The sequence below is a fragment of the Solanum pennellii genome, chromosome 1 (assembly GCF_001406875.1).
Source record: "Solanum pennellii chromosome 1, SPENNV200".
Lineage (NCBI taxonomy): Eukaryota > Viridiplantae > Streptophyta > Magnoliopsida > Solanales > Solanaceae > Solanum > Solanum pennellii.
This window is the reverse complement of record NC_028637.1, coordinates 81,972,087-81,994,427: the sequence shown is the minus strand read 5'-3', so window position 1 is coordinate 81,994,427 and position 22,341 is coordinate 81,972,087. Positions and strand designations below refer to the sequence as shown.

At 34.8% G+C, this 22,341-nt stretch overlaps 1 protein-coding gene across 2 annotated transcripts; it reads left to right on the top strand.

Annotated features, from left to right (window-relative positions):
* The first annotated feature begins 581 nt into the window (after positions 1 to 581).
* Positions 582 to 20,522, top strand: LOC107007767 (phospholipase D zeta 1). 2 transcript variants are annotated; one of them, XM_015206535.2, is made up of 20 exons: positions 582 to 973; positions 1,751 to 1,852; positions 1,992 to 2,107; positions 2,212 to 2,353; positions 3,381 to 3,551; positions 4,643 to 4,816; positions 5,015 to 5,257; positions 5,353 to 5,469; positions 6,236 to 6,375; positions 6,477 to 6,626; positions 8,051 to 8,207; positions 8,287 to 8,808; positions 10,529 to 10,639; positions 12,194 to 12,340; positions 12,421 to 12,618; positions 17,645 to 17,746; positions 18,889 to 19,020; positions 19,096 to 19,161; positions 19,400 to 19,461; positions 19,553 to 20,522. In XM_015206535.2, the coding sequence occupies exons 1-20, from the start codon at positions 755 to 757 to the stop codon at positions 19,800 to 19,802; spliced, it is 3,321 nt and encodes a 1,106-aa protein (XP_015062021.1). In that variant the 5' UTR covers positions 582 to 754; the 3' UTR covers positions 19,803 to 20,522. The 2 variants fall into 2 exon arrangements, with proteins under 2 accessions (XP_015062021.1, XP_015062022.1); XM_015206536.2 differs by having other exon boundaries at positions 2,196 to 2,353.
* The last annotated feature ends 1,819 nt before the right edge of the window (positions 20,523 to 22,341 follow it).

The window sequence follows — 22,341 nt, the reverse complement described above, 5'->3', positions numbered from 1 at the left end:
TTGCATGTGTATATACAATTTTCTCACGCTTTATACAAACAGAAACACAATTTATACATTTCGCTTCTGTTTGTATAAGTGAGAAAGGCGAGGGTGACGAGCGAGATTTGGGAGAGTGGCGAGCGAGATCTGGAAGAGGGGAGAGATGGAAATAAAAATATATGTATTTATATAATTTTTTCTGTTTTATACAATTAGAAATAATTTTTATACACTTGTGTTTGTATAAAAAGTGAGGAAGCGAGCGAGAGATTGGAGGAGAGTGGCGAGCGAGATATTTGTGAGAGAGGAGCCTGACAATTTTTTGCAAAAGTTTGTTATGGAGCACAATTAAATCAAACACTAGCTATTTCCACTTATTTTAAATCATTAATTTGCTATTATATATAATTTTCCCTTAATTAATACCGTGATGACGACGACTAATAAGTACTAAAATTCCGTCGTATTTATAGGTTAATTAATTACGTAACCCAAAAACAAAGCATATTTATTTCGTCAAACCGGATTATAATTCCAATAATAGTAATAATTAATATAAGTCCAAATAAAACAAACAAAGGGCAAAGTGAAAAAGAAAAAAATTTATCCATTTTTAGTTTGAAGCTTTGAATGAATCAAAAACAAATGCCGTTTTTCACCTTCTATCTTCCTTCTCTCTACAAAAATCATACCATCATTATCAATTTTCTCTATCTAGATTAGATCTCCGATCACATATACACATATTTCATTTGTTTTCCGATCATACTAAATGGAGCAGTTGACGATCGGCGATGGACCACGGTACGTCCAGATGCAATCGGAGCCGGAGGCTTCTACCTTGTTGTCCTTGTACTCCTTTCATCAAGATACTGCAACTCGAATTTTCGATGAGTTGCCTCAGGCAACGATTATACAGGTGTCTCGATCCGATGCTGGTGACATCAGCCCCATGCTTCTAACTTATACCATTGAAGTCCAATATAAGCAGGTACTATTCTTCACTCTGTGCAACTTTTTATTTTATTTGCAATTAGGTTAATTCACATAGATTTGTTAGTGAATAATTGTATTTTGGACGATAAATTAAAGGAAGAAGCTGAAATGAATTTTGGATATGTGAATTATATGGTTAGGTGATTTCGGCTGATTGTTTTTAGCCTTTTTTGACTTTGTGAAAGGAATTTTGGCTGATAATAAATCTTTTTCTTGATTACTAATGGATATTCTAATTTCTAAACTAAAAGATGTCAAGTTTAGGTCAGAAAGAACAAAATTCGCAATGCGAACTGTATTGTGAGTAAGCAAGAGACGGATATAGAGTATGTCTATAGCTGAGTCGAACTAGTTTGGGTTTGAGATGTAGTTTTTGTTTTTGTTGTCGTCGTTCTCATTGAAAAGGTTTGCATATGGTACTAGAGATTATTGCACGTAAGTAAATTTGTCATCAATGTCCTTACATCATCTATTCTGAGAGATAAATGACATGAACAATTTAACTCGGGAAGGTTTAACATTAAAGTGTGGAAGGTAGGTAAGAAATTCATTTGTTATTTGAAGCTCAAAGACCAACACCATTTGGTTGTTCTTGAGAATGATAGACTTATTTTGTGTTAATGGAGTTGTGATCCTCCATTCAAAATCATGTATTTGCCTTTGTCTCCTTCTAGAAAGACCTTATTCCTTGGAATATTTGTCCTACCTCTCTATCAGTTGAGGGACTCTTGTCTAACGATGCCTCATTTTTTTCTTTTCTTTTTTCTTGTAGTTCAAGTGGCAATTGGTGAAGAAAGCTTCGCATGTAATTTATTTACATTTCGCATTAAAGAAGCGTGCATTCATTGAGGAGATTCATGAGAAGCAAGAGCAGGTATATTGGGCTTTTCCCGTGAAATATTGTTGGTTCCATATTGTTTAGTTGGTTGGTGCATTTGGCAGCAACACGGTTTTGATTCGACGACTGTGTATGGTGCACTTGTTATAACATTGTCTGACATACTCTTTTAAAGGTCAAAGAATGGCTTCAAAACTTGGGGATAGGAGATCATACAACTGTAATGCAAGATGAGGATGAACCTGATGATGAGGCTAGTCCTATGCGTGCTGAGGAAAGTGCCAAAAACAGGTGCTTCTTCAACTAGAACCAGTTTTCATGATAAAAAGGGAAGCACTAATTACATCTATTCCTGTTATAATAGTTATCGTTCTTACAGGTGGTTTTTTGTTCAGAGATGTTCCGTCTAGTGCTGCTTTGCCAATTATTCGGCCAACCCTCGGAAGGCAACATTCAATGTCAGATCGAGCAAAAAATGCTATGCAGGGTTACTTGAATCACTTTCTTGGAAATATAGATATTGTCAATTCCCAGGAGGTATCTTGAAGTGGTTTAACTCTTGCTTTTCTTTACTGTTTTTACTCGAAGAATCCTTAGCAACTCTTTTTTCTTTGCCTTAGCCATTGGTTGAGGTCACCAGATGTTACTTAGTACCACCTTCCACTTTTCCCTTAGCCATATGTTGCGGTCACCAATTAGTACCTCTCACTTTTGCCTCACTCTACTGAGTCCTCCCGGGAATGACATTTAGCCTGACGTCTAGTTCCTGGACTTCACTCACCTCTCAAGATGCCTTTCCTGATTAGATTTCTTTTTCTAAGTAAAATAATTCTAGTTGATAAGTATATTTCCCTGCTTAGTGGATGCTTTGTGTTTACATAATTGCATTTCTATGAAACAAACTTCAAAATGTAGTTAGGAAGACTGGACTCCCTTATTTATGAAAAAAAAAATGCCGGAAAAAGAACCTCCCTGTCTTACCATCTAATCAATGTCCAAGATCCTTCTATGATCTGCCTTCTTGTATAGTCTGCAAGGAATTTAGATGGTTCTTGTAAAGTGACACAAATCAGCTAGAACAGAAAAGAAGACATTTTCATTTCCTTTGCACAGTACCAGAAAAAGTCGTTCGTCATGTACATTATAATAAGTTGATATATTTGTGTTGAGGTGCCATGTGTGCTCCTTCATCAAAAGTGTGACGTGTGTCTGGAAACGATTCTTATATTCAAGTTCTCAATGTTTTAGCCACGGATAGTGGTTTGAATCTTGAAGTTTATTTCTAGGGGAGAATGTTTTCACTCTTCTAAGGGTAATATCTGAAATATTAAACCCAAAATATTGATGTCAGCAGGTGGTTTAACACTTACATTCTCTATCTGGAGATGTCTAACATATACTTGTATTAGTGTACCGCGGTTTTATACTTGAAGATGGCTCAAGAGCTGTCTTCTTAATCGTGTTAATGCTAAAAATACTTTCCCCAAAGTATATAATGTCAAGTGTGATAGAAAACATGAATAGACACTTGGCAACACCTTATTTAACTGGAACTAAATTGCAGGTATGCAGGTTTCTAGAAGTTTCAAGATTATCCTTTTCGCCCGAGTATGGTCCTAAGCTAAAAGAAGACTATATTATGGTGAAGCACTTACCAAAAATTCAAAGGGACGATGATAGTCGGAAATGTTGTTCATGTCAGTGGTTCGGTTGCTGTAAAGACAACTGGCAGAAGGTAGCTATACTTTGTGGTTCATATGTATATGGTTCTCTGGTTTTAAGACGGTTACACATATCTACTCAGCCTCTCAGCTAAACATTTGTCGGATTATTTGTTACCTGCAAAGAACATAGTGAAATTGAGAGTTCTTTATATATTTTCCAGAATTTACCCTCTTTTTTCATAATAAATGTTTTCCAGATTTTACTTTTTATGTGGAAGTTTATTACAAAGGGTTGTCTGAAGCACTATATTGTCATAGAACATGAAAGCTTCAAATTTCTTTGGAGCAATCTACTGATTCCTGTATCTCTTGGCGTTAATGACTAAAATATAGATGATTCTGCGATAGTAGCCTTCACCTTGTCTAGAGTAGCAGTTTCGTCTCTTAAATTGCAAAATCATTGATGAGGCAACTTTATTGAAATTTGTAACTGGAGATCTGGGTAATTTATAGTTTGATTCTATGCTTGGTTTTGAAACAATGCCAAAGTTATTTGTATTCTTTAAGCCTGAGGTTTTCGAGTAGAGTATATTTCTTTACTCTCCAAGGGAAGTTCTTGTTCTGTTGTTATTGGCACAATTCTTTTGGTTTGCGTCCTTTCCATGTTATATTTGAACTCTGGCCATGGTTAAAGGGACTAGTGGATGGACTGAGGTCCTTTCTGTGTTATATTTGAACTCCGGGCATGGCTTAAGGAACTGGCGTGGTCTGTGGACTGTGGTACTTCATTTTGACATCTAATTTGGGTATTAGCTGGAAAAAGATTAGGTGCAGTTCGATGTGCTCCTCTTCAACCTTGTTCTTGTTAGTGTGAATCGATGTTTCCTCTTTATGCTGGTTAGTCTAATGTATACTTTTTACTGATAGAAAGGGTGTCGTTTTTTGGATTTTTTTCTTCTGAAGTTTCAGAAATGAGTGTTTATAGTGCAACAAAAATGACTTTTGACATGGAGTCATATCTGAATCTTTCAAGTTCTATGTATGGCTTAGGATTTTTGCCTTGTTCTAATATCAACTTATGTTTTCAATCTTCTAGGGCTTTGAGTAATTGTCTAAATTTGGTATAAAGGTTCTGTTTGATTCTTGGTTGGATTGATTTCAGGTCTGGGCTGTATTGAAACCTGGATTCTTGGCTTTCCTCAAAGATCCATGTGACCCTGAGCCGTTGGATATAATAGTGTTTGATGTACTACCAGCCTCCGATGGCAATGGAGAGGGTCGCGTCTCTTTAGCAAAAGAAATAAAAGATGGAAATCCTTTACGCCACTATTTTAGGGTAAGCAGCTTATGAAACTATGATGCTTTTGAAGAATTCTTCTTTGTATTCTTTAGTGTAAGAATTCTTCTTTGTATTCTTTAGTGTAGAAGTTCTGCCAATTCCTCTAGAGTCATTGAGATCTTATATTTAGTAAATTATACTAGTTAAAGATGCTTGGGATTCCTCCTTGTGTATTACAACATAAGTTTTTCTTAGGTGTCTTGTGGTTCAAGGTGTATCAAACTGAGGACCAAGAGCGATGCAAAGGTTAAAGATTGGGTAGCAGCAATTAATGATGCAGGGCTTAGGCCACCTGAAGGATGGTGTCATCCTCACCGCTTTGGTTCTTATGCTCCTCCCAGGGGTTTGACAGAGGATGGCAGTCAGGCCCAGTGGTTTGTTGATGGTGAATCAGCATTTGAAGCTATAGCTTTGGCTATTGAAGAAGCCAAGTCAGAGGTCTGAGTATAAGTTTGTATTTGTTACAGGAGTCAATTTTTATCTACATAATATTCAAAGTTAGAAAGGATTTGGGTCATTCAATGTTTTTACAGATCTTTATATGTGGCTGGTGGCTGTGCCCCGAACTTTATATGCGACGTCCCTTTCACACTAATGCATCCTTCCGGCTTGATGCTTTACTGGAAGCCAAAGCAAAACAAGGTGTTCAGGTTAGTGATTAAGCTTGTCTAAATCATTCATTAGGTTCTGTTTTTTTTTATATCTAGTATGAAATGGAGAGAAATTCTTGTCGTTTGGTTTTGCTCTTATGAGTTATCCTTCTTAATCTATAGTACGGTAATGTGCTTTTAGAGAGAAAGGTTCTACAATTCTACTGTGAGAAATATTTGAACTTGTAAATCAGAGTTCTCTTTTCTTTTCATAAACTCATTATTGTGTCCGTGTGATGTAGTAATGTACTGATTATGACCAGCATCCATCTTGTTAATGTACAAGTCCTGCCAGAATTCAGCTTTTTGAAGTGGTTTATTTACGAGTGCTACCACATGGTGCGCCAGTTCTCTTTTGCAAACAGATCAGTTACTCATACCCACTCCCAAGTGCTTAAGATTTTGCAGTTATTTATAAATGTGTAGTTACCTCTGTGGTTTTGATATGCTGTGGTCTCTCTTTTCTTCCCCCCCCCCTTTTTGGGGGTGGGGTGGGGTGTTGGAGGGCAGTTGCATAATTTCCTAGGTTTTGGTAAATAGCCAGTCAAACCTGTGTCATCTCAAATATTTTTAGCACAAGTATTTTGTAAAATCTTGTGTGGCGACTGCTGCAGGTCACTTAATCGAGGTCTGTATTTTCCCAAATTTAGGTGGCAATTCTTGTTAATACATTGGTAAAGCACGGGATTTTTCGTCTGTTTTCCGTGTGAGGGCTTGTTTTTTCTGATAATTGAAGTGAAAAGCTTTAGCTCATTTTCAAATGCAGATCTACATCCTTCTGTACAAAGAGGTTGCTATTGCTTTAAAAATCAACAGTGTGTATAGCAAGAGAAAGCTGGTAGGCATCCATGAGAATGTCAGAGTGCTGCGTTATCCAGATCATTTCTCAAGTGGTGTGTATCTATGGTATGTGTTCCGTGAACGTACTTATTGCCTTGTTTCGTTATTCTTATTGGCAATTTTAGCTACTCTGTTTACAACTAATGGCTATGTATGGTTACATATAGGTCCCATCATGAAAAAATTGTCATTGTTGACCATCAGATTTGCTTTATCGGAGGACTGGACTTGTGCTTTGGCCGTTATGACTCACCTGAACACCAAGTGGGTGATTGTCCACCTCTTATATGGCCTGGAAAAGATTATTATAATCCAAGGTGTTCTCTGCACTAACTTTTTGTGAGAACTGTATTTTCATTTTGTTTCGAACTAGTCATATCCTGCTTTGAATCATAAATAATCAAATGCGAGAATCCTAAGCAATGTGTGAATCCCATTATATTAAGGGATAATAAATTTTTGTATGGTTATACTAAAATGATAAGATTACCGGTATATTGATTGTTTCCAGGTGCACATAATTAAATCATTCTTGTATATATTCTGAAATACTTGTAGTTATAGCTCAGATAAGCTTAGGGAAAATGTTGAACTACTCTGTAACTACTGACTAACTACTGACAGCAGTATAATTTAATTCATTTGGTCCCTTCGTTCAGATGGCCTGCAGCCTGGTATCTTTTCCTTAGACATAGAGAAATGAAGTATAACCTCTATACCTGTGTAGTCAACAGCAGAAAGAGATGGTTGTATGACAAACATAACGGACTGGAAGAGAATAAATAGATAACTTGACAATGGAATCTAGGGGAAACTCAATATAAGTGTGAGATACAATTCACGTCTTATATTCATTCAATGAGAGAGTAATTTAACATTAGCTCTAGCACACCAATATGCCAACATTCTAACACCTCCTCCCCTTAAGCTCAAGTTGGGGACAGTAAACTATCTTGTTTCTTTATATTTTGAAGAACTCAAGAAGAATAAACTCATCGGAGGATTGTGCTAATATTGTCGCTTAATACACAAGAGAAAAGTTTTGATCACCATAAGCTTTACCAAGTCACAGAGGTTCCAATACCATGTGAGAAAACTAAGAGAAGGAAGCGAACAATTTACTTGATGAATAGAATACCAGACACACCTACAAGTATGTATGAAATACAATTCACACAACAACAACATACCCAGTTAAATCCCACTAGGTGGGGTCTGGGGAGGGTAGAGTATAACAGACCTTACCACTAACTCGTAGAGGTAGAAAGGCTGTGTTTGAAAGACCCTCGGCACAAGTGCATCAAATCCAAGTAAAAGAAGTAGAAAATAATGAAGAAAGCATAGCCGTTATTTCAAAAAGCAGTGTAAAGTTTACAAGAAAGAAACAATAGCAACAACAAAATAGTGCGATAACCAAAACACAATAAACAATATATGGCAAGAACTATAAGGGTGGACATATTTTTGGTGATTCCTTTTCAGGTCTAGGTCAACACTATACTGCTCTAGACTCTATGCTAGCTGATGAAAACTGTATGGTTGGTTGATTCTTTTAGATAAATGAGTTTTCCCATTTCAAAATCTAGTTGATGAGTTCCTCATATTCATTCTTAACACCTCTTCCTTTAAGAACCAAACTGATAGGTTATCAGAGTCCTCAAGAAAAAGTTGATCATCTGTGTAGTCCTGCTCTATCTTCTGTTTGTAAATTTGCTAGTTTCTCATGTAATACAACATTCAGGGAATCTGAACCAAACTCCTGGGAAGATACCATGAAGGATGAATTAGATCGGAAAAAGTATCCGCGTATGCCATGGCATGATGTCCATTGTGCTCTCTGGGGACCGCCGTGCCGTGATGCTGCTCGACACTTTGTTCAACGGTGGAATTATGCAAAGGTTCATGTTTGTGGTAAACATATTTTTCTTTCACTGATATGATTGTATTGTCATATTGACATTTTCTATGATTTCTCAGAGGAACAAAGCTCCACGTGAGCAAGCAATTCCGCTGCTTATGCCTCAGCATCACATGGTTATTCCTCATTACATGGGAATGAGCAGTGAGATGGACAATGGAAGTAATGGTGTTGCGCGTCCTCATAAAAATATCAAAAGACACGATTCATTTTCTTCAGGGTCTTCTTCCCAAGATATTCCTTTGCTTATACCTCAGGAAGCTGAAGGGGCGGAAAGTTTCAAGGAAGAACTAAAAATAAATGGTTTCCATACAGGGCATGGTTTTCATGATCAGCGTAGCAGGTCTAGCAGAATCCCTTTCTCTTTCCGGAAGACCCGCGTAGAACCTTTAGCTCCAGATTTGCCAATGAAAGGATTTGTGGACGAGTTGGATCAAAACCTGGAGCTATCTTCAAATCTGGCGCAGCCTGGCATGAAGAAGTTGGACAAGGATTGGTGGGAGAAACAAGAGAGAGGCAATCAAGTTGTTTCACCTGAAGAAAATGGGCAAGTTGGTCCTCGTGTTTCATGTCGTTGCCAGGTGATGTATAATCATCCCATGCCTACATCTCCATATGCGCCAATTTATTCAGTTTCTTCAAGCTTCTAATTTTTGTTGATCTCTGGTGTTTTCTGGTTCAAATCTACATATCCACTGTTTAACCCGTTAAAAACTGAAACTTCCAAGTGCCAATAAAGTTGAATTTAAAAGCCACCAAAATTTAGTTGATGGTGTATTATGCTGGAAGAGGAATCTCATGATTTTTTTGTTTAAAAAAATTCTCCGTATATTTTTAGTTGACTGTATGAGAAAATGGCAAAAATGGCCCCTTATGTTTAGGTGGTCTTAACTCTTGGTAGTCCCTTAAAAAATAACCCTGTGGATTTTAACCTTTCATCTTTTCCAAGTACACAATTTGAAATGTCTTTTGTGGCTCTTTTTTTTGTTGGTTGAAAATAGAAGTGTCTTTTATAACTCATGTGCTGATGATTCATATAACTGAGAGAAGTAGGCATGTCCAACACTGGGTTCTTCTTGAGAAAGACAATTGAGTGGTAGAAAGACTTCTCTGGAATCTATGTTTTGTCAACCTGGAAAGATATATCGCAACTGTTGACCTTGGCCCCCAGGGCTTTGGTTTTGTGGTATGAGTGCAACACCTGATGTGTAGGTTAGGTGTACGTTGCAGTTTTGAACCTTGCTGCAGACAATAGCATGTTATTTTAAGTGGAGAAAAGTAGAAGGGCGGGCCCATCATTCTCCAAGTTTCGTATCATGCGCTACTGGCCCTTGGGAATTTCTCGGTTGTAAAAAAAATATAATGGAACTATTTAACTTTTTTGATGTCATAAGTACCTATTAGTGGGTCGACAAATGATGGAAATGGTAGAGGTATATCCTCACTTTGAAGCCTTACAAGGCTAGACTCGCATATCTATTTGTATATATGCAGAAACTTTTTTGGTCAAATTTTTATTAGAAATGAATGAAAATTCTTTTAAAGATAAAGGTTCATTCCTTGGTTTAAATTAGTATTTCTGTTAGAAATGGTAGATATATTTTCTTCTTTTCTGTGTGAATACATCCTACATGTTTATGCATGGGGGTTGGGACCACAAAGTTGGGAGGAATCAAATTATTTTCTAGTAACATAAAAGGGTGTTTTATGGACTAGCTATTGAAAACAGTTCAATCAAAGAAGTGCTGCAGTAATGAGAATGTAAAGTGGTCTACAATAGTTACCTAAAATCTATGTTGGGCACAACAAGCTTCAGTTTTGGAGCCGAACCCGTCTCGACGCGGGACTGGTGCGGGGTGCGGGTCGGATTCGGTCAATCCGATCCGGATACTTTGACCAGAGCCGGAAAAAATGGGGAAGACGACTTTTCTCCAACGAAGTTCGCTGGAAAAACAACATTGTGAATTGAATAACATGCCTATGCATATGTCATAACATTTAAAATTCTTCTCGTCATAATCTTCTCTTGATTTTTTGTAATATCGTCGTTTTGGAAGTTTGCTTTATGCGCCTTTTGATGTATATTTTATTCTTTATATTTATAATCTCTGAATCTTTGTGGTTACAAATATAATTTAGGCAAATTGGATGGCGCTTTTTTAGGTTTGTGGTTTGCTTCCATAGTGTAAATTGAATATTCAATTGTCGTTGGTTTGAATCCCCCTTATAATTGCTTGTGATGCTTTATATGTTATTCTGTCTTTGATTTTTCACATAGTTGATATAGCTCTTTGCTTTCAGATTATAAGGAGTGTCAGTCAATGGTCAGCTGGAACTAGTCAAATTGAAGAAAGCATACATAATGCTTACTGCTCCCTTATCGAAAAGGCTGAACATTTTGTTTACATAGAGGTATACAATATACTGTTGAACATTTTGTTTACATAGAGGTATACAATATACTGTTCTCTTTGATGAAACTGTCATATAGCTAGTGCCCATTGGCTAAATTAGGGCGTCTAGTTTGTTGTTTTTCCAGAATAAAATAGTCCTCGCTTGCAGATGGTTGTTTGGCAGTAATCTCTTAAAAACAGGATCACATGAATTACAGAGGCTTGGTTCTGTTGAAGTACTGGCACCACTTCTCCACCCTAAGTTGTCTTAAGAAGGATATTGTCTTAACCTTCCAGTTATAAAGTAGCATGGGGCTTTTTTTTTGAACATTTTCTTCTTTTAGCCTACAACAGAAGTTGTTTATATTCTGATATTCTGCAAGCTTTAATTGTTGTCTTCTCAAAGATGTAGTGCTTTAATAGTTAACACAAGTTTACTGTAGTGTTGAATCTATACATGAATCTGAACTTCTCTTTTCTGTTGTAAGTTCTCATTTCTTGCATATCTCTGTTTTCACCTGTGGGTGGACGCTATATCAAGTTGATGGTTTTTCAAATTCCTCTGGCTAATCCTGCAGCCCAACCCTGGGAGTTGTTCATTGAGAAACTTCAAATTTTGACATCTGTATTAGTCTGATGGAAGTCCAATCTATGTTATTTAAACTTGAAAAATTAACTTCTTTTGACGACTGTTAGTATTTAGTCACTGTGGGGACTATGCAATTCTTAGTTCAGATGTTAATATCTTAATTACACGACTTCCTGTTTGCCTTTTAGACTCTTATTCTTCAGTAAATTTTCCTGGATCAGTTGGTGGCTGTCCTATAATCAATGTCATTGTAATCAATTCCAGGTTGTGAAAGCAATGGAAGTTTTAGGACATAGCATGGTTAGCAAGCCCTATATATAGTTTGAAAACTCATTCTTTATGATTTACGCCACTATATTTGGTAACTAGTACTGTGTATTCATTCTATGGTGGAATACCTTATAATTGAAAGGTCTTTTTCTATTTTTTTAATAATCAGCTTTAAAGGTCTATTGACAACTTGATGCTTTAACTAGGTTGTTACATATACTTTAAGTTTTAATATGTGGAAGATGATTCAGCTATCATATTCCTATAGAGTGATGCTGAGTTTTGAATCAGATGTGTAAGAGCAATAATGAAGTATTTTGTAATTTTGTTTTCTATTTCTTTCTCTTACTGATAAAGTTTTCTTTTCCAGTTAATTTCTTTTGGGGTAAATAAACTGATTTTACTACCAAGTGAGAATTACAAATTAAAAAAACAGTCTGGACATCTCCCAGAACCGTATACTTCCAGATTCTATCATACTCTACCCTAAACCATTGCTTAGTCTATCCAATACCATGTATAGCCCAGTAGTTAATTAGATAGGGTACCAATCTAGCATCTGTGTTTCGTGCTCAATTTCGGCTCATTCCCCCTCTGATAACTTCTGCTAGACTGATTCCAGTTAATTTTATTTGTATTCTTGATTTACTGAGTTTGTGGAACCATTTGATGTATCTGATATCTGACACAGCTCCAATGATTTTTTTTGTCCAGAATCAATTTTTCATTTCTGGTCTATCTGGAGATGATATTATAAAAAATCGTGTTCTAGAAGCACTGTACAGGCGTATTATGCGAGCATATAATGAAAAAAAGTCCTTCAGGGTAATCATTGTGATTCCACTTCTTCCTGGCTTCCAGGTAACAGTACTACTAGACTGACCTAGATCTTTTCTTGTGGATATTTGTCTATTTTTCCACTAAGGATTAAGTTACAACAGGGTGGTTTGGATGATAGTGGTGCTGCTTCAGTTAGAGCTATTATGCATTGGCAATATCGAACAATATGCAGGGGATCTAATTCAATATTGCATAATCTTAATGACCTCATGGGCTCTAGATTGCACGACTATATATCATTTTATGGTCTTAGAGCTTATGGAAGGCTCTTTGATGGTGGTCCTATTGCAACTAGCCAGGTATTTTCCATCCTTCGTCTTTAATTTTTACGACACATTCCATGAATTGTTAAAGGCTTCCCTTTTCATATCCTAATAGTCAGTGGACGTCTTTCTATAAGTTTAGGCTGTTGTATCATCTTGTATGTCAACTCTGTCTTCTCTATTCTTTTATGCTGGTATAGAATCTTTACTTGCAAGTGGATGGTGTGGATGAATTTCACCTCTATGTCATGTGTCAAGGTTTTAGAATGGCTGCTTAGGGGTTGTTTGGTAGGGAGTATCAGGAGAAATAGTCCATGTATTATGTATGGTATTATTTAGTACTATGTTTGATAGGAATTTTGGGCCTATGTATAACTAATTCATTGATTATTTATACACCCTACATGGTATCATAGGATGCATTACTAATACCTTCCATTTGGTGGTATTAGTAATACATAAGATTTAATACCATGGGATTAGTACAAAAATATCCCTCAACTCATTTGTCATTTTGTTATTTTCTTGATGTTATGTTTTATATTTGTACTAGTAAATTTATTTAAATTAATTAACTTACAAATTATTCAGAGAGAGTTGTTTGTTTCTAAATAAATCCAATACAAATCTATACAATATGTGAAATGTTAGTTGGTTAACATTTACTAATTAAAACGGCAAATATATGACCACATGATGTTTGTAGTCTTAATTGAATGTATTTATTTGTTGATATATATGTATGTGGTTTTCTAATTATTTGTATTTTGAACAATTTATAAAATTGCATACATATTAAACTACAACTTGCATGGTTTCTTCGATTTTACTGATGTTTACCATCTTTTCGATTTTAAAATTAGCTGATGTATCTTTTTAAATTAAAATTAATAAGATAATAATTATCTACCCTCAAATAATTCAAGTGAGAAAATAACAAACATGACAACAAAATTGTTCTTTTCATAGCTAGTTAGAAGGCCATAAAAAACTAATATTATCTGGGAATTATCTACCTTGACCCAATTACATAATAATTCAAGGATTTAATTGAAAAGAAGTTTTTTATAGAGTTTTAATCCAAACACGAGATGAGGAGGAAATCAATGAACCAATCATTTGATAAAAAATAATCCATGCTTACTAATCTTTGTACCAAACAACCTCTTAGTGTTATAAGGCTAAGGCTTGTTACTGTGTGCATTTACTCATTTGATTGGCCTTGTACAGTGGGTAATTCAGGAAAAAAATTGTTCAAGACACATAGTTTTTTTCTCATACGTAACGGCAAGATTCTTCAAGACACATAGCTAGCTATTGCCATGCTTTCAAGACCCCTTTTCGTTAGGTGTTGACTTGATTTACATTAAAAACCAGAATTGTCTGCTAAACAGATCCGAGACTAGTTCAAGAGACATCTGTTGGCCTGGAATTATTACATGATGCTTTTACATTTCAGGCCAGTCGCCATTATACTCTGGTTTCTTTAGGAGAAGTTATCTCTATAATGGTTCTTTCAGGAAAAGTACTACTAAATTTTCTTTTGTACATAACTTTGGTTTATTTTTGCTTTTGGTAAGGTAATTTTGTCAAGCCCTTCTATTCTCTAAAACAATAAGACTGACCTAAATTTTGTTTTATGCTTATATAGTTTAAAATAATGTTACAACATGGATTGGGATTGAAATTTTCCATCCATTAAACAATATTTAAATTTAATTAGTTGAAATTTGATACTGAGCTAAGTGCTTTTGAAATGGTATCTTTCAGCTTTGGTCAAAATGATTGTTTCTAATAAAAATCTCTACAAACATATTTAAATGGCCACCAAACCTTTGGAGAAAGTGCCTTTCATGCTAGACATCTTATAACTCAAACACAGCATACTACCATACTAGGCCTTACTCTACTCCACTTTCCAGTTTGGTTACTGGTTAGAGTTATATATGAATAAGTTATGTAAGTATCAGTTATGAAGGAATAAGTCATGCAGGTGTTATGTAAGTATTAGTTGTGTACCAATTATTTATTTATGTAGTGTTTGGTTATGTAGAGATTGCAACCCATGAAATTGATTATTGTATATTTAACTTGTTGTAAATTAATATGTTATTTACACATAAATAAGTAAAAAATAGTATTAAGTTATATTGTATAATTAGATTATAAAAAATAACAAAAGGAAGTGGAGAAAATGAGAATCTTTAAAAATGGTATGCTTTTCTATAGTGGCATAAAAAAGCTTTTTTGTAGTGACTAAAATATTGAGTTGAAAGTTTTAAAAGTAAATTGATAGGTGGTAATGTGTAATTTACTATTTTAATACATGTATACTAATATCCATACAACTTGTTCCACCTTCTATCTCGCTTAAATTATACATAGATTCCCTTATAATTTATGTAAGTATTAATTATGTAGGATTACAAAAAATGCAACCAACACCATATAAAATAAATACATGAATTAATTTTTATTTTATTTACAAACCGAACATGGTATAAAATAAATGCATTAACTTTTCCTTTATCCAGTTTCCGGAGGACCCCTTTGTAGTTGTGCATAATCACTTCACTTATTGCTTATCCTTGAAGAAGAGCTTATGTAATGTCAGAACGAAAGATCTAAACTTAAAGTGTGTTGTCAGCTGGAATATAGAATGATAATTTATTTGTTTTTTTTTCTTTTAACTCAATTGAAAAATCTCCAATTGATGGTGATACTCTTTTCACACAAGGGTGTGACTTAGTAGTAAGTAACAAGGTCTCAAGTTCAAATCCCATGACAAAATCACTAGGTGATTTTTTCTCTGTGTTGCCGGTGGGAGGTGAAAGGTATCCTGTGTAATCAGTCGAGGTGTGCAAGCTGACCCGAACACTACGGTTATTAAAAATATGTATCCTATTGGTGGTGGACGTATGTTGCATTGTGTGAGAATATGGAAAGCTTCTCATTGACTTGATTTAACAGCGTATAAGAGGTGCCCTTTATAAAATAAGGGATTAACCCATCAGTGATCCCTTAAAGTTGACATTAACTTTCACTTGGACACTCTAACTAGACTTTGTTCATTTTAAGCACCTCATGTCAAACCTCATTGTATCATTGACACTTTTTATATTTTCAAAATCACATTTTAAGTGCGTACATCCAGACGCCTCCTATGTGAAAAAATAAACAAATCAGTATTTGATATGTGAAAATTTTATTTTATTTTTTTAAAAGTCGGTTTTACTTCTTTTTTTTCTTCCATATCCCAAATTTCATGCCCCCACCTCTTTTCTTGTTTCTTCTTTTGCTTCCTTTTCCCCTTTTCATTTGTTCTTCTCCATCAAAAAGGCAAGAACATAGATTAATTCACAAAGTAAAATACATTGGAGGATAGGAAAATGATTTCTTGTGCTACTATGATTGAGATTTACAATGATGGTTATGTAAAATAAATTTCTTTTTTTTAATTGGAGGTTGTTCTTTATTTTTTTTATCCCTTAAAGTCAATTTAATTTTGTAATTTCAATGGAGAAGGTAAGAATGTAAATCATTTTTTTCATTTGAAAGAAGTATTTTGTCTTTGAATATGAATCAAGATGCAAATTTTCAAAGAAGATGGAAGAATCCAAGAGTGTAACCTAGTAAAGTATTGTAATTTTTTTTTAAAAAGTTGTGTGGTGGAGGATGGTAGAAAGTGAAGAAGATGGAAGGGAGAAAGCAAATAAGAAAAAGGATAAGAAAATATTTACAAAAAAAATCAAATATATACAAAAAAGTCTCTGACTGCGCTTAAAATTCGTGTAGCACACGTACCATGCTTAGTCAGTGAAAAATGTCAAAATGACACAACGAGGCGCGACATGAGATGTCTAAAAATGAACAAAGCTTAGTTGAAGTGTCTAATTGAAGTTTGTGCCAAGTTTAGGGGGCCACTGATGCGTTAGACCTATAAAAGTCTTAGGCTATGCATGCTATGGTAGGTAATTAATCCCTATGCTATTAAAAAGTATTTAATTATTCTATTAAATACAAAATATACCAAGGTATCCTGTGAAATATTCTAACATTATTTCCTTGTTCAAGGGCAATGAATCTAGACGTACATTTACTTATATTCTGAAATACCCTCTCAAACTCAAAGTGGGGACACCAATTTGACTTTGTTTATTGTGAAATGGAAATTATTGAAATTCGTCTGTGAAATCTCGTTGAATAGTGCTCAATTACCAAAAAGACAAGTTTTGCTAGAATTCTTTCCTCCAAAAAGTCATTGGTAATTGCACAATGAAGCAAAGTGCTTCTTGCTTACACTATTCACGAAATAGAAGCTATTCTCAATGGTATGGTGTTGCAATCACTAGAACATCATCTAACTTGAGTTGGAAAAGTAGTGATAAGGAATTCAAGATGTGAAAGAGGGTGCTTGCTGCGTAGAAAGTAATATAGCTGGGGTCGCCAGAAAGATGAATGGTGCTCTAACGATCCTAGATAGAGGAGTGACGCCTGACCCGCCGTTCAGAAAGTAGGGGGCATTTGTTGCCCAAGAGAGGAATTGTGTCGAAAACCAGAAGGAAGAACAAAAGGAATAAACCCGATGGGTAGCACACATTGACAAGTACCTCACCTGCTTGTAGTGGAAGCTATTCAAGTCTCTCAAGATTATAGAGGCTATAATACCGTATGAAAAATAGAAAAGCTTCTCGTTGACTTTATAGTAATAATATACAAGAGATGTTCTTTTATGGTAAGTCTTACGCTATGCATAATATGGTAGATAATTGATCCCTATGCTAACAAGGTAATTAAGTATTCTTTAACTAAATATGGAATATCCAATGTGTCCTCAAGAATTTTCTATATGATTTTCCTTTGTCACTGAGGATCTTTTGGAAACAGCCTCTCTACCTCCACGAGGTAGTGGTAAGGTATGCGTACATTCTACCCTTCCCCGACTTCACTTGTGGGATTTCATGGGGTATGTTGTTGATTTTCCTTATTCAAGTACAACAAATCTAATGGGTCTGAATCTAGACAAACATTCACTCAACATTTTAACACTTCGTTTCTCCAGATCTATGTGCATAGCAAGATCATGATAGTTGATGACCATGCAGCCTTGATTGGATCTGGAAATATAAATGACCGAAGCTTGCTTGGTTCAAGAGACTCCGAGGTATTGCTTCTCAATTTTGACCTAAAAGACCTTAAGTCTTCTCAATAAGTGGAACCTTCAATTGTTGGTAAGAATATATCACCTAACTGAAACTGCCTGCATAATGTGGTTAGTTTGCATATGCTGTGCATGCCACTGATTTGATATTCATAGTGGGTTGAAGAAGCAAATTTCCCTTTTCCCCTTTCTTGTTTGCTTAATCCCCGATCTGAGCTGTATCACCGTGTGAACATAACATTACATTTTTCTCGTTAATTACACTTTCAGATCATATTGGATTTTTTTTTTTTGAGTTACTGTATCTTTGTTGGAATTATCATTTATCTGCTTAAGAATTTAAATATCAGCTGACCAAACATGTCTCTCATGCCACCAAAAGAGGCTACTGAATTGCTAAATAAGGTATGCCCCCATGGCAGGTTAATTGGCTGATTTATGTCGTTCCACTTCCTACTCAGTCCAATCACATGCATGCACGTTCCCAGCATTACTTTGATATCACTCCTTTTGGGTTGGGTGGATTCAGGCCTAATGTTGATATTATTGTGACATTCATTTTGATTATATGGATACACTGTGGGATGTGATTAAATGTTATAACTATCTTTTAAAGGGTTGCTGTTAAAATGTCTGTTATAAGATTTAGTCTGGTTTGCAACAATAGTTAGTCAATCGCTATGTGTCGATCTCAAACAGTTGGGCGGGCTGTATGATATCTCTATAACCATTATGAACTATTGCACCAATTTTGTTCCAACTTACTACCGAATCTGTTTTTCAAAATACTATACTTGAACCTCACATATAATTGTCCCGTTTAGTTAATGGCAGCAAATTGTTTGATTTCCTTTTTAAATAATCTGGCGCTAGGATGATCAGCTCAATATTTATGTCAATAAGTCGTTTCTTTTAGACTCGTTATTGTGCATAATATCTATGGAAGACAGCATCATATGTATTTATTTATTGTATTGCACTCTTTTGACAGTTTTACCAACAGTCCCACCTCTGAATTATTTATGAGTCACTTAGATGTTTAGAGTTGTATCTAGTGACGAGTTATGTTATACTCATTGTATTATGTTTTATTACCCAGCCTCTTTTTTTTTTTACCGATCAGTAGGATTGTGATTTTATTTCAGATTGGTGTACTTATCGAGGACAAGGAGTTCGTTGATTCATTCATGGGAGGCAAGCCAAGGAAGGCGGGAAAATTTGCATTAACTCTTCGCCTTTCTCTATGGTCTGAGCACCTTGGTCTTCGTTCAGGCGAGGTGGTAATTTACTCTTGAGGCATTTTGCTCTAGCCTATATGAGTTTTCAACTGACTAGTCGTTCTTCCTTTCTAGGTTGGTCAAATTAAGGACCCTGTGATTGATCCGACGTATAAGGATATTTGGATGGCAACTGCTAGGGTATGTGCAATGAAGTGCTTCTTTGAAGTTTTCATGATTTAAGTCCTCTAAATTTTGCATACAAATATTATTATATAGGTTTAAAATCAACCGAGTATGAGTGATTATTTACACACTGAATTATTGACACTCAAAATCTCAAGTTATTGTTGCAAACCGAATTGACACTCAAATTTCTTGCATGTGTGCTTTAATATGTCAACCTTTTCTGATGCTTGGGTCGTGGTGTTATTGTCAGACAAATACCATGATATACCAAGATGTTTTTTCTTGCATACCCAACGATCTGATGCAATCCAGGTATTGCTAGCTGCCATCATTTTCTCGATCCATTTTGTCTTCTCTTTTTCCTTCTTTTTTTGATCTTGTATTCTCCTCTGATGTCATGCAGGGTTTCACTCCGACAATGCATGGCATTCTCGAAAGAAAAACTTGGTCATACAACCATTGATTTAGGAATAGCTCCAAGCAAGCTAGAATCTTATCAGGGTGGAGATATCGAGAGTATAGATCCCATGGAGAGATTAAAATCTGTTAAAGGTCATCTTGTTTCCTTCCCTTTGGATTTTATGTGCAAAGAAGATTTAAGACCTGTGTTTAATGAAAGTGAGTACTATGCATCAGCTCAAGTTTTTCATTAAAGCTTCTCATCTTATGGACTACACAAATTAGAAAAATTATCAAGCGTCTCAGTGGGCTATGCGTTCTACAGAAATTCTATACGACACCATTTCAGAGCATACAATTTCCCGCTTTTTTGTTTTGACTGTGTTCTGTATCACAACATTGTATAAAAGTGGCGATACACACTTGTGAAGCCATTTGTTGAATACTGAGGAAGGTGCACACATGCTAAGCTAGGCTTATGTTACTAGCAAAAGAGGATAGAATTGTTGATAACTGTGTTCACTTAGGCCAATAGGTTCATACATGACAGGCTCAGAGGTCTATTTGACTGTTGGATTTCTGTAACGCATGGTTCACAGCCAAGTGTTTTGAGCTATTAGCGCTCCCTGTCTGGATAGGATCTTTTCCAATTGATTCAGTTTTGACTGAACATTTTGGGTAGATGAGCTCTCTCTACAGTAAATAGTTTCTTGGTCGCATTATCCTCTATACTCTGCATTTTATGATTAACACTGCAGCGGCTGTTTTCTGTTCATTTATAATTTATGCAATGTAGAGATAATGCATTACTCTGTTGGGAGCGTTTCTATTTATGAGCTCCCAGGTTTTGATTTGGGAAGCACTTTAGGTTGTATAATCCGTTCTTACCAACAATCATATGAAATACCATTATCTTAAATTTGTCTGATACTATTCTAAGCTCTTTTAATTGTAAGGATCATGGTTGTGCAGTAGTTTGTCTTATCATGGATATATATAGTTATGATGATTAATGTTAGATCAGTTACTTAAATGTTGGTGCTCAATTATTTTTGTCTAATTTCCCTTTCAAGACAAGATTTTGAATTCTTATAAGTACTATGCACCTGGGAATAACTGTAATCATAATAATGTTTGCTGATTACTTTTGATGACAATAACTGTAATCATAATAATAATGCAATCATAATAATAATGCACCTGGGAATAACTTTAATCATAATAATGTTTGCTGATTACTTTTGATGACAATATAACACATAAACATGATTCTTAATTTGATTCCAGCGAACGACTGTTTTTGAACAATGAATGTGCACAAGTAGATTGTTAAATTTATATAATATTAAACAAGTAGACACAATTGTCCTATATTGCACAATATGTAGGACACAAGGTGGTCATGTAGGGAGCCATGTAGGATGAATGTGTCAATTTGCTTAATTTTATGTAAGTTTAAGGGTCTACTTGTGCACATTCAAAGTTGGAAAGCATAGTTATTCGCTAAATTCAAGTTAAGGGTCATGTTTAATGTTTATGCATTATATGAAGGGAAAATTACATGGGATGTCAAACATACCTAAGTAATTATATAATAAGAGTATAGTTTAATTTATTTACTTTCTATAATTATAGTCTCTTTTTTTTTTGCTATAATTAATGGGGTCCACCACCTATTCCTAAACCAATCGTATAAAAATCTTTTAATATATAATTTTATACAAATTACTATTATCTCTCCTATTCATATTTCACCTTTTTCTCCTATAATCAATACTTCTATCCGATTTTGAATTTCAAATTAGCAAAAATTCAATCTATTCCTCCCGAAATTGATTTCAACTTTCACAGGTAATCCTAAAATTTAGTCGTGTACAATTTTTTTTCCTTATTCAACAATTGTATATGTTTTGTGTTTCTTACTTTTTTTCCCATATTTTTTTGGTGAAATAATCGATTGTTCTTATTAGAGTACAACAAATCAGAATGAATGAATCATCTTCATCTATGAGGATTACCAGAGGTATTCCATTGCATCTCAATTTTGTTGACAATTTTCCCTCATTTTCAAATTTCAATAGGTTTAACTCAAGATTTTGGGGTTGATGTAGAGTCTATAGTAAAATCCAAACAAGTTCAACATGAACAAACAATGGAAGAATTGAGATCAAAGAAAAAATATGACCCTACGGCAGTTCAAAAAGTTCTTAACAATGCCGAATCTAGAGGCATTAAAATTGTACAAGGAGGAAGAAAGAGGAAAGCAGTAAACAGTGATTCAGAGGAGAGTGCATCTGAAATTGACGCATCTGAAGAATATCACAATCATAAGGTAGTGGCTTAAAACACAACTTTAGATACAATATTTTTGTTACTTAGGTGTCAATATACAAATAATTGTTTGTTTAAGTAATTTTTGTATTCACGTAATTGTATATAGTATATTGCATGTTTAGTACATACATGTTTTAATTATTTGTATATATCTTCCATTATTTATTTGTATATTACTTTAGTTATTGTATGCGTCTGTAGATTTGATTAGTTTATACATATTTTAATTTATGTATAATGAATAATATACTAAGTTTTAGTAGGGGTAGTAGTGGATTGTATATAAAAGGCTCCATTTTATTTTTGTTTTTGTATACATATACAAAGTAATCGTATTTAGTTGTAGAGATGGGAAAATTTCATATATGATTATAATTTGTATATTTTAGTAGTTATATACAAATTGTTGAAGTTAAGTATATATTAAGTTTATGTATTATTGTAGTATATATATATATA

Bases quoted from the DNA above. Each gene is read 5' to 3' on its own strand.
- LOC107007767 (XM_015206535.2), top strand. From the start codon at position 755: ATGGAGCAGTTGACGATCGGCGATGGACCACGGTACGTCCAGATGCAA. The intron at 8,208-8,286 runs GTTCATGTTTGT...ATGATTTCTCAG, and splicing joins AACGGTGGAATTATGCAAAG to AGGAACAAAGCTCCACGTGA. The intron at 10,640-12,193 runs GTATACAATATA...TTTTTTGTCCAG, and splicing joins AACATTTTGTTTACATAGAG to AATCAATTTTTCATTTCTGG.